This window comes from Carex rostrata, chromosome 6 (assembly GCF_964058835.1).
Source record: "Carex rostrata chromosome 6, lpCarRost1.2, whole genome shotgun sequence".
In the NCBI taxonomy this organism is placed as follows: Eukaryota; Viridiplantae; Streptophyta; class Magnoliopsida; order Poales; family Cyperaceae; genus Carex; species Carex rostrata.
Window position 1 is genome coordinate 3,176,224 of NC_135923.1, and position 17,948 is coordinate 3,194,171.

The 17,948-nt window shown below is 35.1% G+C and overlaps 3 protein-coding genes across 3 annotated transcripts in view; 1 reads left to right on the forward strand and 2 right to left on the reverse strand.

The window, feature by feature from the left end:
- LOC144555263 (uncharacterized) overlaps window positions 1–17,948 on the forward strand; it is a 91,736-nt gene that overhangs the window by 46,338 nt on the left and 27,450 nt on the right. The gene's annotated exons all lie outside the window — the stretch shown is intronic.
- On the reverse strand, window positions 3,221–5,091 carry LOC144555802 (uncharacterized). The gene is made up of 3 exons (XM_078304231.1): window positions 4,889–5,091; window positions 4,237–4,518; window positions 3,221–4,139 (listed from the first exon to the last, which is right to left on the reverse strand). Exons 1-3 carry the CDS (start codon window positions 5,060–5,062, stop codon window positions 3,516–3,518), a joined length of 1,080 nt encoding a protein of 359 aa, XP_078160357.1. The 5' UTR covers window positions 5,063–5,091; the 3' UTR covers window positions 3,221–3,515.
- Window positions 9,842–12,363, reverse strand: LOC144556015 (uncharacterized). The gene has a single exon (XM_078304484.1). It carries the CDS (start codon window positions 12,327–12,329, stop codon window positions 10,110–10,112), a length of 2,220 nt encoding a protein of 739 aa, XP_078160610.1. The 5' UTR covers window positions 12,330–12,363; the 3' UTR covers window positions 9,842–10,109.

Below are 17,948 nucleotides of genomic sequence, written 5' to 3' on the forward strand. Positions count from 1 at the left end.
CCCAAATGCCACCACCTAATTATCCACAAAATTATCCACACCGACGTCATTTCAGTTGCTCAGACATCTCTATGACATCTCCAAGGTGTATTGTCATTTGGAACAAGCTGAAATCCACGATAAATCTCTCACACCAATCGTAGATGCCATGAAACAAACGTTTCTCAAATATTGGGAAGATGTACCGCTCGTCGCGATTATCGCGAACTGCCTCAACCCGGCATACAAGAAGTTTTACACGATCAAAGTAGTTCAAAGGTACAAAGATAATCTACGTTTAGACAATACCAGGGTGGAGGTATACGTGGATTCGAAATTCGAAGAGATGTTTAACATATACAACTCAAGAATGAGTGCCAACCAAAACCCGTCTTCGTCCCGTGCCACCCCTAGGTATGAATATAAATATACATGTATTTTTTAATCTTTATTATTTATAATATATACATTATTTGTCCACTAACTTTTTTAAATTTTTTAATAGTTTCACTTCCAGGAGCACTAGCAGTGGTGGTTTGTTAGCAGATTTTCAGTCGGAGATCGAACCACAAACAACAAGCGAGCTAGTGACCTATGTATCGATGATGAACGAAAGTGAACATGGACTTGACGTCATGGCATGGTGGAGGAGGCATCAAAGGGCCTTTCCAACACTGGCGATGATGGCCCGCGATGTATTTGCCGTGCCTGTCTCAACCGTCCCTTCCGAAAGTTGTTTCAGTTCGGCGAACAGGATCCTCTCCGATAAACGTAGTAAGTTGGGTCCACATGTCTTTGAAAGACTTGTGTGCTTGAAAGATTGGATTCAAGCTGAAGAGCGCAGGCAACATGTGCCTGAAGCATCATCATCCGAAGTCGACACTGAAGAAAGCGGTACCGAGGCGCAGCACCAGGCTAATTCGAATTCAGACGGTGCGGAAGAGAGCGAAGAATGGTATAGGAATGAGAACTTCTAGATAGGTAGTGTCGGTATAAATTTCTAACCTCTTTTAGTCTTTATTGTTATTTTTTAAATTATAAATTTCTAAATATTTCAATTAGTTTTTAAATTATTCATTTTAAAGAAGAATTACTAACAAAAAAAAAGTTAGAACTCCGCCTATGTGTTTTTACATAGCCGGTCCCAAGCCCGGAATAAAGGAGGAGGGTAACTTCTATTGTTTTAAAAATTTCGAGATATAAATAAATTATGAAACTATATAATTAGAACGAGAATTTAAAAATAAAATAAAATGACTCGTGTAAAGAAATAAATAAATACATTTGTACTTAGGCGACTAAACAAACAAATTTTGGCAAGAATAATTTATATATATAAGTTACAAATTTTAATTATTTAGGAATTATAAAGATGTGACTTGATAATTTTATGTATATATACACACACTATTTGATATTGAATTATTCATATTTTAAAAGTCGAATTATAAACACGTAATAACATTTAAACGACATTGTTAAAAAAAAAAACAGCAAAAAATAAAAAAAAACAGAAAAAAAAAACAGCAAAAAACAAAAAAATCGGCAAAAAAAAACAAAAAAAAACATCAACAAAAAACCAACAAAAAAACCCAAAAAAAAACAGCAAAAAAAAACAAAAAAAAACCATCAGAAAAACCGGCAAAAAAAAAGAAAAAGAAAAAAAAAACAACACAAAAAAAAACAACAAAAAAACCAAAAAAAAAAAAAAAATACCCGTACCCGCCCTACCCGTACCCGTACCCGCCTTACCCGTCAAGGGTACACGGGTAAGGGTATAGGGCGGGTAGGGTATGGTTTTTGAAAACTATACCCGCCATACCCGTACCCGAATACCCTTATACCCGAGTATACCCGTACCCGAGTCGTACCCGTACCCGAGTCGGGTATACCCGGGGTACCCGTACCCGCCCGAGTATCCAACCACTAATGCATAGTACCATAACCTCACTCAATAATATTGAAAATTTATGAAATTTCATTGTTGAATTATCTATATGCTCAAAATTACTACAATATATTAATTATGAAAATTTTAATTGTTGAAAGAGTAAATCAATACAGCTAATTAAGATATATAGGACTTTGTATGAGATCAGAATCATGTATAATCCTGATCCTGGTGCTATCCAAAAAATAGTATGAAACTAATTGTCTTTCTCCTGATTTTTTTTTTCTTTGTTAAACAATTTTTTTTTTCTGAAATTCTATTCCTTGCTAAATTTATACCATTTTTATTAATTTGTTGTATCCCACCTATGTTCAATTTTAGGTTTTAATGATATTAGGTAATTACTAAATTTACATATAACTAGTAATTAACAGGGTCATTAATTACACGGTAGTTATTTCTACCTATTCAAGTTATTTTGAGATACCTATTTAAAAGTCGGAACTTCTGCACCTTCTCGTTGACCTTTACACTCTTTGGGAGAAGAGAGAGTCGGCGACAATAGCCCTAGCCGCCATCCCTCCCGTCTCCTAACGCCTCCAACCCTCCCACCAACACCCCTACACAAAACTCTTGATTGGGAAGGGGAGGCCGAGGCTGCACCAGCCTCTTCCACCCTAAAAAAAAAAGAAAAAAAAAATGATGCTCCCTTTCCTCCAATCATTGGCCAGTCGATGTCTACTACTAATGGTGAGAGTTTATTTTCTTTTGTTATTTTAGTTGTTAGATGTTGAAGTTTAGATGTTAATGTTCGGATGTTGATGTTGATGAATTCGACGTGAATGACGTTCTGGATATAAAATAATAAATGTAATTTATGTTTAATTAATAAAAATTATACTTGACAGCCACTGCCTAAGTTAAAAAAAGAAAAAGAAAAAAAAAAGACAATTTTATGACCCTTACCTATGTTTGTCTAGCTAGCTAGCTTTTAAAGTTTAATTTGTTGATTTTTCAAGGAGCTTACTTGAGCAATAGATAAATTTGGGTGAGATTTGGTACATCTTGCTTTGGAACCGGGTATATCATGGTATGGGCAGATGATATCTACAATCTCATACTTTATTAGATAATAGTTTTAGAGAGAAAAAAAAATGCATCTCCGAAGCATTAGATATATTTGTACTTATAGTTGGATAATTTACAAGAAATTATTTTTTGTTTTGTTTGTCAAAGTCCTAATTAAACTTGATTTTAACAATTGTTTGTTGAATTTCGCTGCAATAAGACGAAAGCAAAAACATACATTGATCAAGGCCACAATGCAATTTCAAAATGGATTAAAATCAATAAAAAACGCACTAAACCAAGTGCATGCAGTTCTCATACATTTTTTCTTCTCCCAACTCTCAGCGTTTTTATCTCATTATAGTCTTTAAGTCTAACTAAGCATGGCATGTCCTGAACCAACAAAGGTACTTCAACGATTACAATAGCATTGCAAATAGCAAAGGTCAATAAAATAGCACAGCCATCAAAAGTATATATTGCAACTTGCACTGACACAATAACCATATATATATATAGAAGTCGTTTTTCTTTAGTTTGGTGGTGAGGTTGACCTTGGAACAACCAATTAACTCTGCTAATACCTGTCGTAAATTCGTAGGGCCTTGCGTGTTTTTGAATGTTTGGCATATTCCACCCAATTAACTTTTACTTGAATCTCACCATACGGACTGTTGAGTTTCCCCACAGAGTCGCCATAATACTCGGGCGGAAAAAGCAATGCGCCACGGGCAAGAGGTTGGTTTGTGTCAGAATTCCACAGATCAACCTTAACAACTAGGGATGATCCATAATGACAACAAAACAAGGATTTAGACAAGGGGATGGACTCCAAAGACTCGATAGTGAAGCCGTCACCGCTTTTCTTACTGAAAATGAAGCTTCTCACATACGGCATATCGTTGATGTAAACAATAATATCACCATGAATTCTGAACCCTATTGTTTGTTCAGTTGAGTTGATTAGTTTCACATCTATCTCACCAAGCCAAGCACCCCTCATCCCATTATAGATCACCTGCACGGAACCATTCTGTCCTTCAACCTTGCTACACAACCACTCGTTGATGGGACTGTTAAGAGCATTCCAATACACAAAATCTTTACATAGTTTGTCGTCATCTATGTTGAGGTCCACTAGGAACACGACGCGATCATAACCCAAAGGGGCTACATCAGGACCATTCAACGGCAAGGAACCCTAAAGAAATAAATGTAGAGAGAGAGAGAGAGAGTGAGAGAAGGGGTATATATGTAGAGAGAGAGTGAGAGAAGTGTAATATATATCTGTATGTAACCTTTTTGTGAATCATGATTGCACTTTCTTTGTCGTGATCAAAGATGTATGTACCGTGGGTAGTGCAGTCGAAGAGGATCTTGCCATGGATCTTTCCGTACTCCCTCCCGCATAGGTCCACTTTCACATCAAAAATCTCGACTAATGGATCTGGATACACGAGTCTCTCCCTGCCTTCGCCATTTGTCTCAACACGGATTGGTTTCCAAATGCCATCTTCTATAGGAATTGGAGGTTTCCATGATGGTTGTGCATCTCCTCCCTCAGAGTCAGAATAATAATCCTACAGGATATTAGAAAGGTTGAAAATTAATTAGCAGCAAATTAAAAATGAAATCATTAATTAATGCACACTCTTAAACAAACTAGTCAGTCAATCTAAAGGGAAGTATGATAAATTAAAATATGTCATACTTTAGGTTGTTTTGTGAAACAGATAATATAATGCCAAATAAGAAGCTATTTAGAGGGAAATTGAAGGGCTTAAAAATTGAATTGAACTTTGATATTAATTTACCAAAACAATTAAGAGTCTGTCTGTTTGTGGTATATCAAGATTAATTTGAGGCCATCTAATTAATAATAATCAATCCCAATCAGCTTAATTAGCTATATATATATATATATATATATGTGCAGAGAAAGAAAGCGACCTCAGGATGCTTCTCAATTTCGAAGGATAAATCACAAATGAGGTTTTCAGATGGGTCGCTTTCTAACTCGGAATACCTGCTTTCTTCTTCTTCATGATCTCCTCCTCCTCCTCCTCCTCCTCCTGCTCCTCCTCCTTCTCCTTCGGGGAGATGCGATCCCGTTTCTGTCTTCATCTTCTTCCTCCTAGTCCTGGCCGTGGGGATTGAGGAGATAGATCGAGGCGGAATTACTAAATTAGACACACGATACCTTCAATATAAATATAATTTTTTTCTGAAATTAGTCTTTCGGCCCAACCAAATTGCTCTACAGCCCAATTAAATTAATATTTGTTAATAGAAACTTTTTTTTTGGTGCACGTATTGACAAAACGCGAAAAAAAATGTCTATGATATCTTCGGATTTGCAAAGGGATAATCATAATAGTTCATGAGATGGGCTTTATCAGATGAAGATATACCGGCCCAATGTTTGAAAACTCAGCCCATGAACTATCAAAAAAATGAAACAATTACACTCGGCTTGTACTCTGCCAGACACGTAGCAGTCAACTCTTCTACGTGTCGTGTCGTGTCGCCGCTCTTCATATATAAGTGAAAATTTCTGGTGTACTCATGAAAACTTCTTAAATAGCTAATATTCTCATGAAAACATCATAATATTCTATATACTCATGAAAACTTACAAAAATTTCTCCTTTCCCCATTTATTCATTTAATCTTTTATTTAGTTATTTTAAAAATTGAATGGATAAATATATCCTCATCTCTTTCAAATGATCTATGCCATTGTAAAAAAATCTCAAATATCTGATTTTGCTGAATTACTTTTATTCTGTACAATGAGAATATATTAGGAGTATGCATATGTGCTATCTACCTATCTCGATGCCTAAAACTAGTAGTACTCATGGAACATGTAGGGGCGGAACCAGGACTTGAACTTGGAGGGGGGGGGGGGGGGGGGGGGGGGGGAGCTGCCGAAAGACGAAAGAACAACTGCATGGGGGATGCCAATCGGTATGTATCTGTAAAAAAAACCACATAAAAATAACCACTCCAGTAAGCACTTCCGCCTCAGTTGGGGGGTGCCTGGCCCCCCCCTTGCACCCCCCCTGGTTCCGCCCCTGGGAACATGCATCATCTACCAGAGATTCTGGCTAGTGAAATCCGCACCACTGCCACCAAAATGGAATTGTGCAAAGAAGTTGATTGATGACTTGAGTCACTCAATATTATCTTGGATTTTCTGTGACATACGTAAATGCCTTCCAGTTCGTATAGGATTAGAAGCCACCATCTATATTGAACATATGCATATGCGCCCGAGAAATGAAGACATTTCGGATCCCTAATGAACTATTTCACACGCAAGATGCGGCTCAAATTATGAAATGAAGATCCCCCCGTTGTTTTTTAATTCCTCAAATCGAGTAGTTGAAGAAGCATAAAAGAACATTACATGATTTTTGAAAATGGCATGGGTCATTTGAAAGAGATGAGGATATATTTGTCCATTCAAATTTTAAAATAACTAAATAAAAGATTAAATAAATAAATGAGGATGGAAGAAATTTTTGTAAGTTTTCATGGGTATGTAGGATATTATGATGTCTTCATGAGGATATTGGCTATTTAAGAAGTTTCCATGGGTACACTGAAAATTTTCCCCATATATAAATCCTTTGCCCCATTCTCTTCCTTTGGTTCGATTTTTACAAATCAATTCAGTTCAGAAGTCGTACTTCGTTCTATGTTACCATACGTATCAGTTTTGCAATAAAAAGAAAAAAAAATGCTAGGAGGGGGCAGTTTTATTAAAGTGGTCCAAATTTTGTATCACTCAAAAGTTTCTCAATCTCTTTTTTTTGAAAAACCCAATAGAGACTATCAGGTTGTACATAATAGAAAAGAGAAAAATACATCAGTACTTGGTACGCAGACCACCGTATCAATTCCCATACCAGTTCTAAATAAACAACCCCACAAGCACTGTGCTCTTTCTGGTACCATCGACTATCAATAAAAAAAACATCAACTAATACAACTCTAAACAAAACAACAAGGAAAAAAAATGTTTCGTGCGTGATTCGAACTCACACCATCTGATTGAGTGCCAAAAGCCTTGGACACCATACCAAATCCTCTTATATAAAAAAAAAAAAAAAAAAAAAAAAAAAAATTTATCAATCTCAGAGGGTCTAATTAAGGGAGAGCAGCATGATTTATGTATGATATTGGAGATCAATTGAAATCAATTGAACTCTATAAGGGTTGAGGTTCCGATCAGATCCTACATTGGCCTTATAAAAGTGATTTCATTCCAACAAAAATAACAGAAAACGATTAAGGAATGCTTGTAATCCCTATCGGCTATCGCTATGACACATCAGCTTCTAAAGCCTTGCTGTCTTCTTACGTGTCTGAGAGAACTCTTCAATTATCTGAAGCTCTCCCACCTTCTTCATCTCCAGTTTTATAATATAAGAAGGTTTGCAAATATTCAAATATATAACATAAAGATTTGAATATTTCATGTATAACATGAAATATATGAAAAGGCAATAACCTGTTTATCCAAAGATGTCGCCACAAGATGATTTGTTGTTGGGCTGAAGCTAAGGGTCGACACACGATCAGTGACGTAGCCAGGATTTGAGTCAGGGGTGGGCAGAAATCGGATTCGAATATTTTTTTTAAACGGGTTCGGATTCAAATCGCCTTCATAATTCTCTTTCCGCCTTCGTCCGCCTACCAAATTGCATTCTGCCTATCAAATCGGTTGTAAAATTGCATGTGCATTGCCGAATGAACAAAGATTTAAAAATATATTTCTTTCCTAATTAGATTAAACAACTCACAAACCATCTCTGAATTGAATCTAGAGGTAGGCAAAATCAAATTCAAGAGTAGGCAAGACATATCGAAGAACCTATGCCTACCCCTGTGCCACTGTGGCTCCGCCACTGCACACAATCACTTGGTGAAGATTGCACCTAATTTTTAAGCAACTACAGGCAACCAAAAAAAAAAGCCAGAAGCAATGATGTTTTTCCAGAGTTGGAGGATCATTTAACTATGCCTTGGTGCACGCAGAGGTGGATCGTCAATTTCAAGTCGGTAGCGCCCCATTTGCACACTAGGGAGAATTCCTTTAACCATTTTAATTACACTTTTATACTCCTGAACCTTTTTATTTTCTAACGGTTTCCTACGATCTAAGAGGTTGCGGGACATTTCTGCCCAAGAGCGTATCGTCTCATCTAGATTTTCTGATCCAAGTGTTTTGGATGCAGAATTTTTTAATTGTTTATAAATAAAAGTTGTTACATTTTCAAATCGGATTGCCTCACATATGAGAATGATTAATGTCGCGAGACTGTTTTTTGCTTTTTCATCATCTACACCAAATTCATAATTTGATAAAAAGTGAACAGCATTTATTAAGGTACTGTCATTAAAAGCATGCTTCCCTAGATCAGTCAAATTAAGGTAACTATCCCCAAATCTTAACTTAATGGAATTTACTAATACATTCCGAATTCTTAAATTCAAAGTATTGTCTCGATTTTGCCGGTTTAAATCCAATGAGATATAAATTATTTTGGTCCTCCGAATTTTTACAAAATCATAAGAATCAAGATGTTATTTTGGTCCGAATTTTTTTTTGGGACTGAAATTACATTTCGGTCCGAGCCATTTTCATATATTTTGATAAAAAAAAATGATGTAAAAACTTGTGAAAACACCTCAGACCAAGATATCATTTCAGTTTCACAAAAAAATAAAAAAATTCAAGTTAGTTTGGTAAAATATATATTTTTATTTTTGGTTTTTAAAAAAATTCCACATGTGGGACCCGTATATTTTTGTCAGTACTGAACGGAGAAAGACGGATTGACTGAGACCAGAGACCTTTATATATATATATCTACCGTATCAATTAAGGTTGACTATTCAATATTGTCCAGTCCGAGCTAATTTGGACAGCTTCTCTTACTCAATTGTTACTTTTTACTGTTACTCACAACATTTTATGTGACACTAATGAGTTAATGTTAGTTTTATTTTATTATGTGGCATATGTTATTACTGTGTATCAATTTTATTTAAAGAAATTAACGAGAAGACATCTGAATTTTTTATGGAAAAATTCGGATTGCTATTAATAAATGTACCGGTTCCAAATGTTACCACAGATAATATAAAGAAACCTCTTCTCTATTTGGACGGATTCAATTCTAGAAATGTTTCAAGACTTACTGTTTTTGAGGGATCTCCTTCTGAAAAGTTTCATCCATTTTTGAAAAAGAGAAATAAAGAAAACTTCTAAAGTCTTCATCATCAGATCTGAGCAAAAATCATTGAAATCAGTACCAACGCTTCTGCCTAAAGATGTCTTCAGTTCAGAACTGTAAGATTTAAATTCCTTTGCTATTTTATTTTGGATTTACGGATTCTAAATTACGTATTCTAATTGTAAAACACGTTATGTTTTATTATGTCTATGAGTTAATAAGACAATGATCTATGATTTTCATGTATTATTGGGACACCATGTTATCCCAAAATGTATTCTTCTCAATGAGTTGAGATGTGACTGAGAAGTCATTGTTAGTATTATCAAGGTGACTAAAGAAAAGGGTAATTCCTTCACAGAAAAAAAGGCCCTGCTTATAAAGGAAAAAGAAGAAGTTACAATCTGGTTCTTAAATATTTCTTCTTGGACCAATTATCACTAACTTGTATGGCCATTTTTGAATGGTATAGTATGATGACCGACTTTAATTTTCTGTGTTTTTCTTTTTATTATCAAGTCATTTTACGTCGTTTTTTTGGTTTCAGACCACCTATTATGATCCTTGTGGTTATTTTTTCAATACATATATTTTTCTGCCCATACCAGGCAAGCAGGAATTAATGGTACTGGTTTCAAGTTTTCTTCTCCTTTCTTATTTGAATAGTGTCACACACATAAATAGGAGGTAAAATCCTACTATATGGATGCTCAAATAAACAAATTAAAGACACAACGAAAGAAAGAACATGCTGACAGCTCTTTTGACAAGGAATAAAACCAATTATTCATATATGAAGTTTGTAACTGAAATTAAAATTGATAACCCCCAGACATTTATGAGTTATGCAAATCCGATTTAATCTAAGCAAAACTCCTAACATATACTTGCAGATAACTAGTTACATCAAAGACATATGTGGCCTATCTTATAAATTGACCGATTACAAACCCAATAATCAAGAAGATAAAGATAAGTAACCCTAGTACGAGCCACCAGATCTGAGAGGACCCATGATTTGTTGATGACTGCCGAGACCCGTCTTCCTTTGGCATGGACCTGTTGTTACAAGGTGGCAATGGTAACCCGCACAAACCTGAATTATTCGCAAATGCATATTCTGGAAATGTAATCAAAGAACCATCTTCTGGTATGGGCCCGCTTAACTGGTTGTTTGACAAATCCAACTCGAACAAGGACAAGGTTGAAAAGGAAGAGGGTATCCTCCCTTGTAAGATATTATGTGATAAATCAAGTATCATTAAGCTTGGCATGTCTCCCAATTGTGGCAATGGTCCCGTTAGGTTATTATGCTCGAGGTACAAGGCGATCAAAGATTGCATTGTAGAAATCTCGGATGGAATTTGGCCATCGAGCTGATTGTATGACAAATCAAGCAAACTCAATGATAAGAAAAGCTGATTGTCTACAATTTCTTGGCCAAATTTGCTAATGTGAGCCGGATTACCTCCCATTAAGTTACAACGACTTGTAGTCGGCATGCGCATGAGGTCGTTATATCTGATACCACCAAACTCCAAAAAGATAAACATACGGTGGCATAACTTATTGTCAGTAATTCTCTCGGCGAAGTATGACCAACCATCCATAAGGCCCGCCACAAATTTACGAGATTGTTTTACCAAAGAAGGTGGAATGGACCCATTAAGTTGGTTGCTGCTCAAATCTAAAAGTGTCAGACTCTTGCAGTCACCAAGCCCTTGTGGTATCGACCCAGTGAAGGAATTATTTCTTAGTATTAAAATCACAAGTTTTTCTAGCTTATCAATCCAAATGGGTATCGAACCCGAAAGACGGTTGCTTGCTAGAGAAATCCAGTTGAGGTTGGTGCAATTTGTTAACCTATCTGGTATTGTACCAGTCAGGTTATTGTAGTCCAAGAGTAGGCTTCTAAGTGACTTAAGGGATGAGATCTCGGAGGGTATCTCACCATTCAAGTTATTTTGCCACATTATAAGATCCTTTAAGTTGAGGAGAGACCCTAGAGAACTAGGTATGGACCCATAAAGCAAGTTCAAGCTCAGATCAAGTGTGATTAAGTAAGTACAATTACTTAGGGAATGAGGTATGGACCCGGTAAAATAGTTATCTTGTAAGTATAATATTTTTAATCTAGACATACTACCGGTGCACAAAGGTCGTGGTATCAAACCCGAGAACTTGTTCGCACTAAGATCCAATAACTCAAGACTTGTAAGATTTGAAATAGATTTGGGTAAACTACCATTGAAGTTATTAAATGCCAACTCTAGGACCTGTAGTCTAGGTATGGCAACCATGGGCAAGATGGGAAATACACCAGAAAAATTATTCTTGAAGAGGCTTAGTGTGACAAGACTTGTGCATGCCTCTATGTCTGGCGGGGCCATACCGGTAAAATGGTTAGATGAGAGGTTTAGATAAGTTAAATTTAGACAGCCTGAGAACGTACCAGCCGGTATGGTACCAGTGAGTTGATTGGAAGATAGGTTAAGATATTGCAAAGAGGTGCAATTGGTAATTTGTGGTATGGTGCCTTTAATGGTGTTATTGGAGAGATCTAAATGTTTGAGTAACCTTAATTTAGAGAATAACCACTGAATATCTTTGTTGGTTGTGATCTTGTTGTTGGAGAGATCAAGCATCTTCAGGTGAGCGAGAACTGGAGATGAATGATTGAAGGCCTGGCCAATGTAGTTATTGGAGAGGTTGAGTGACTGAAGAGAATGACAGGAGGCCGCCAGAGAAGTTGTATCAGCGACAGACCCTCGAAGGTTGTTACTGGATAGGTCCAGTTCTTTGAGTCGCATGGTGCAGTTTTCAAGGGCTGAGATGGATCCAGTGAGATTAGTAGAACGGAGAGAGAGCGCTTCTAAGTTTTCAAGAGAGAGGATATGAGCTGAGATTGAATTGAAGTCTACATCGAGTGGTAGACCTTCAATGGTCAGAGAAGACACGTTGCTTCCTTTACATGTTACGCCTTGAAATTCACACACTCTATTCATTCGGTTCCAGTTGGGTAACAAATTAGGATTTGGAAGAGAATTTTTGAAGGAAATTAGATGATCAACATCTTCGGCCATGACTGATAATACGCATAAAAAGAGAAGATGCAAAATGCAACACAGTGTAAGTGTAACCATTGTATGATGCACACTTTTTGTTATGGTTTTCCTCTGGTGGTACATATATATCCGTGGCAAAGCTTCGATTTAAATAGAGATATATATAGAGAGAGGGCTATTAATTGCTTTCCCTCGTTAGTATAAACTGTACGTAATTAAAATATGGTTCTTAATTAATTTGTTTTTTTGTTAATATTAGCCGTTCCACGACTTCTATCTCGTGCTACGTGGTAAGGAAAATGATCTTACACGTTGTTAAATTTGTCAATTGATACTACGCGTTCAAGTTCAGAAACTAGTCAATACATTTGACTGAATCAAAATAATTCGAGAAGATGCGAGATATCGACAAAGAATTGCGTTAGAATTGTATTGCTTTGATTCTTTGACTTCTTGACTAACATTGAAAATATGTTAGAAACAGACATAGATATGAGGATTCATATCTGATTGTTAGTAAATGAATGAAAGAAAGATATATTGCGGCCGGTAATAATACGCACAGTTGTTGAATATTAAGTCAGGGATCGAGACTATTTGCCCACACCAAATTAAATTCACATCGGTCGTTTAGTCAATAGTCTATGCAAAGTGAGACCCAATTCACCACCACTTCTTGTTAATAAATTTACAGAGAAAAATAAAGTATCTCAAGGGAGAGTCCAATTAATTTTGAAATAAATTTTTGGTGTGTGTGAATTATATATATATATGAGGTGGATACGCTTACACCGTTTTTTTATGATACCTCATTACACTTTATATTTTTAAATTTTTTAACGTTCAAACAGTCGATTCAAATCGTTCAATATGATAAATATAATAAAATATGCTTGCAGATCAAATTTTATATTTTTTTAATTGTTTTACTATTTATTAAGTATTTTATAAAATCGTTGTTTTCAGACAATTGAATTTTTGTATCCATCTTAATAAATAGTAAAAAAAATTTTTAAAAAATGTAAAATTTGATCTGCAAGCACATTTTAATATATTCATCATATCGAACGGTTTAGATCGTCTGTTTAAACTTCGAAAATATAGGGTGTAATCTGATGTCACCAAAAAACAGTGTAAATGGAAAACTTCTCTCTTTGTATGTATATACATACACACACAGATATATATATATATATATATATATATATATATATAGAGGTAGGCTAATATACAATCGATTGTTCCTAGCCTCCCGTGCAACCAAGTTGTTTTCTGATTTTTAAAGTCCAAATGATCGATCCAAACCGTTAGATGTGATCTTCATATTAAAATGTGCAAGGAGGCCAAATTTTATATTTTTTGGAATTTTTTTACTATTTATTAAGCTACTTTGAAAATCGCTGATCCAACGATGGCTTAACCAAACAGTAAAATCAGAAGCTACGAATTGAAAAACGACTTGGTTGCACGGGAGGCTAGGAACAATCGATTGTATATTAGCCTACCTCTATATATATATATATATATAGAGTTAGGCTGGGGTGCTATGAATAGCATAGAGGCCTCTATGCTACGGCTCAATATTCGAGTTTTCAAAATCCAAACGGTCGATCCGAACCGTTCATCTTATTCTCCATATTAATATCTGCTTGGAGACCAAATTTTACATTTTTCTGAATTTTTTTACTATTTATTAAGTATTTTACAAAATTGTTAATCCAACGGTGGCTGCACAAAACAGTAAAACCGTTGGATTAGTGATTTTCAAAGTGGCTTAATAAATAGTAAAAAAATTCAGAAAATTATAAAATTTGGTCTCCAAGCATATATTAATATGGAGAATAAGATGAACGGTTCGGATCGACCGTTTGGATTTTGAAAACTCGAATATTGAGCCGTAGCATAGAGGCCACTATGCTATCCATAGCACCCCAGCCTAACTCTATATATATATATATATATATATATATATATATAGAGAGAGAGAGAGAGAGAGAGAGAAAGAGAGATGGGCTACGGTGAGTTGCGAATTAAAGCGACTATTTTACTTCACATTCATATTTTGCAATTTGAAAATTCAAATGACCGATCCGAACTGCTTAACATGATCTCCATATTGAAATGTGGTTGGAGACCAAATTTTATATTTTTTGAATTTTTTTTTACTATTTATTAAGCAATTTTGAAAATCGCTGATCCGATGGTTCAGAAATTTTTACTATTCACAGCAAAACAACAGTTTTCAAAATTGCTTAATAAATAGTAAAAAAATTCCAAAAAATGTAAAATTTAGTCTCCAAGCACATTTCAATATGGAGATCACATCTAACGGTTTGGATCGGTCGTTTGGAATTTCAAAATGAAAATACAGCGTGAAGTAGAAACGCATTTTACTATATATATATAAAGTCTTATTATATATACACACATCAAAATTGGTGATAATTTATCACCTACGATCCAAGTTACCATACAATTACAGTCAGGACGGAAGAAGGCAGAGAGAAAGGGGCTAAGATATTCCTACTTTTTTGTGTTTTTTATTTTTTCTAGTATCATTATTAGGTCAAACTTTCAAGAGCATAATTAATCTAATAGTAATTAAAAGCTAAAAATTTAGCGTGAACTAGTACACATGAATATATAATCAAACTATCTAAATAAAATTAACAAAATACGCTCGCGTATATATACTTGTAAAGACAAACATCATATGAATATTGATATAAAAAAAAAAGGAAGAAAAGGTAGCCGCATAAACCAGTACAAATCTTGATGCGGATAAATCTTAGTACAAATTTTAAAATTATCCACACAAATCTTAATACAATAAAATTATCTTTACGAATCTTGATGCGGATAGTCCGATTCTAACCTAATCCATTAGGCCATCAGACGACCCGATTCCATTGCCGAAACAAAGGCTTGGGAAAACTAAAATGGGCCGAACTGGGCCGGTGATTGAGAAATAGTAAAGGCGTGCTCTTTCTTCCCCGCCTTGTCGCAGATGCCGCTCTCTCCATTCCAGCAATGGAGCTGTCAATGAGCGGAAACGCTCTCAAGACCTTCAACTGCTGCATCACGTGCCTAGCACGCATCGGCTCTGAACTCGTTCTCCAGGCCTCCCCTTCCAATAGATACGAAAACAGAGAACAAGCATCAGAAGCTTCAATCTGTACCATACATATGCTTTAATGGCAACTAGAATTGCAGTGTACTATTTCTTCCTTGTTCTCCTCCTCTCTGTCGTTTTGATCGCCGACTCGAGAGTTCTAGAAAAGATCGAGATAGCCAATTTTGTTAAAACCTCAGAATCAATCAAAGCAACTGTTGTTGTCTCTCATCCACGGCCGAGCAAGATTTGAGACAACAACAGTTGCTTTGATTGCTTCTGAGGTTTTAACAAAATTGGCTATCTCGATCTTTTCTAGAACTCTCGAGTCGGCAATCAAAACAACAGAGAGGAGGAGAACAAGGAAGAAATAGTACACTGCAATTCTAGTTGCCATTAAAGCATATGTATGGTACAGATTGAAGCTTCTGATGCTTGTTCTCTGTTTTCGTATCTATTGGAGCAGAGGAATATTGACTGAGAGAGAGTGGCATTAGAACCGTGTCTTGCGTTGGCTATATATAGCTACAGAGTGGGGTCAATCTTCTATATTTTATTTCTTATTTTATTATTATTGACTTTGCAATGTAACTTTTCAAGATAGTCCCCTAAAAGACTTGAAATATACGGAACCTACAAATATATCCAATCATGCATGGAGACCGCATGAGGAGACTATATATTCTTGCTGAAACTTTTATTTATATCATATTCCAAAAAAAAAAACCCATGGTTTTTGGAAAATTTCACAAATACCCGAGAAGTCAATTCAATCTGCGGCTCTATACAGTGCATTTTTTTTGTTTTTGGGGGCCTCCAATTCAATCTGCGGCTCTCCAAGAATGAAGCTGCAGATTGAATTGGCAGCTCAGGTATTTTTGAAATTCCCCAATTTCACGATTGTTTTGATTTTTTATTTTAAATGGTATTGATAAAAATTTCGGCTATTCCTGCACAATGTCGTTCGAGAGTTGTCAAAGATGTCTCTGGAAATTTTATTGCTATCAGCGATGCAGTAAATTTTATACCAACATCATAATGCTTTTTTTTTTTAGGAAAAATTTCTAGTGTACTCATACAAATATTCAAAATAGCCAATATCTCTTTAAAAACACTATAATATCTAATATCCCCATACAAATTTAACTTTATTTCTTCTATTCCCTTTATTTTATTTAACCTTTTATTTATTTATTTTAAAAATAAAATAGACAAATACACCCTCCTCCTATCTTCTCTGTCAAAATCTAGCCTATTTCAGAGGATGTTTGTGTTAGGAGAAATTAGGCTATATAGAGAACAAATTAGATTGTATGGGAAAACATAGTTTTGTCTCTGGAGGCAAATTAGTGCTTTTGAACAGTGTTCTTGTGACTATTTCTAAATTCTTAAGCATGGTTTCGAAAAGATTGACACCATTAGAATTTTATATATCATGGAAAGAGGCAATTTGGAAAAAAGAATTATTTCTTAACTACAAAAAGAGAAATGTCACTCTAGATGGTTCAAATTTGAAGATGGGAATAAAAGATAAATCCAAATGAGATGCCAAGGTATCAATCATTTTCTGAGAGCACCCAAAGAATATGAATATTTTTATAATTAAAAATGTGATCATTTGAACAATAGTTAGTTTCTACATGTAGACTGTTATAAAAATGTTTGTATTATGGAATTGCTGCTAGAAAGACAAGGTGAAGAGTATAGGTACTGGACATGTACCAGCACTAAATACAAGCTTAAATTGTTGTGTAAGGATGAACATATGTGCTCAGGTTCTTTTAGTAGTCTCTTCTTTTGGAGAACCTGAAACTTTCATTGTGCTTATGCTTTTGATGATAGATAAAAATTATGAGGTTTTAGTTGCCATATATGTGGTAAATCTAGGGGATATGACAAAAATGAGAAATTTTTTTTATAAACCATAATTAATTAAATTAATTTTAGCAAAGCAGCATGATTATTTTTTTTTTTTACAAAAACCGTAAGGACCAAATCTCCAATTCGGTCTCCAAATTTTACTTTCTGGAGAGACCGAATTGGGAATTCAGTCTCCACATTTTCCTCTGTTTCGGCTTTTTATGAACGGTCTGTATTTCTGTGATTATTTTCGAACCTGTTTTTGCCAGGAATAAGCTGTTTCAGCTAGGGACAGTCTATGTTTCCTCTAAAACAAGTTGTTTCTGCCAGGGACAGCCTCCTGTTTCAAAATAAAGGGAGACCGAATCTCCAACTCGGTCCAGAAAAAAAAGTAAAATATGGAGACCGAATTTGAAATTCGGTCCTTATGGTTTTGGAAAAAAAAAAGTAATCATACTACTTTGCTAAAATTAATTTAATTAATTATCGTTTATAAAAAAAAAAATCGAAAAATGCAAGCTCGATTATTTCTGAATAATGGAAAAGAATCTATTTATCTAGTGATCCGTGATCATTTAGAAAATGAATTGTACAGAAAGTAAGACCCACTGTGGTACCAGATATATAGAAACTCCATTAATTTGATGCATGCCTCAATTTTATTTTAATATTTCCTTATTTTGCTCAAGAAAACACACAATTTTCAAGTTACAATAAAAATAAGT

Excerpts from the sequence above, each read along its gene's own strand:
- LOC144555802 (XM_078304231.1), bottom strand. The coding sequence starts at position 5,062 with ATGAAGACAGAAACGGGATCGCATCTCCCCGAAGGAGAAGGAGGAGGA. Across the intron at positions 4,519-4,888 it reads AAATTGAGAAGCATCCTGAG|GATTATTATTCTGACTCTGA; the intron begins GTCGCTTTCTTT and ends AATATCCTGTAG. Across the intron at positions 4,140-4,236 it reads CAATCATGATTCACAAAAAG|GGTTCCTTGCCGTTGAATGG; the intron begins GTTACATACAGA and ends TTATTTCTTTAG.
- LOC144556015 (XM_078304484.1), bottom strand. The coding sequence starts at position 12,329 with ATGGTTACACTTACACTGTGTTGCATTTTGCATCTTCTCTTTTTATGC.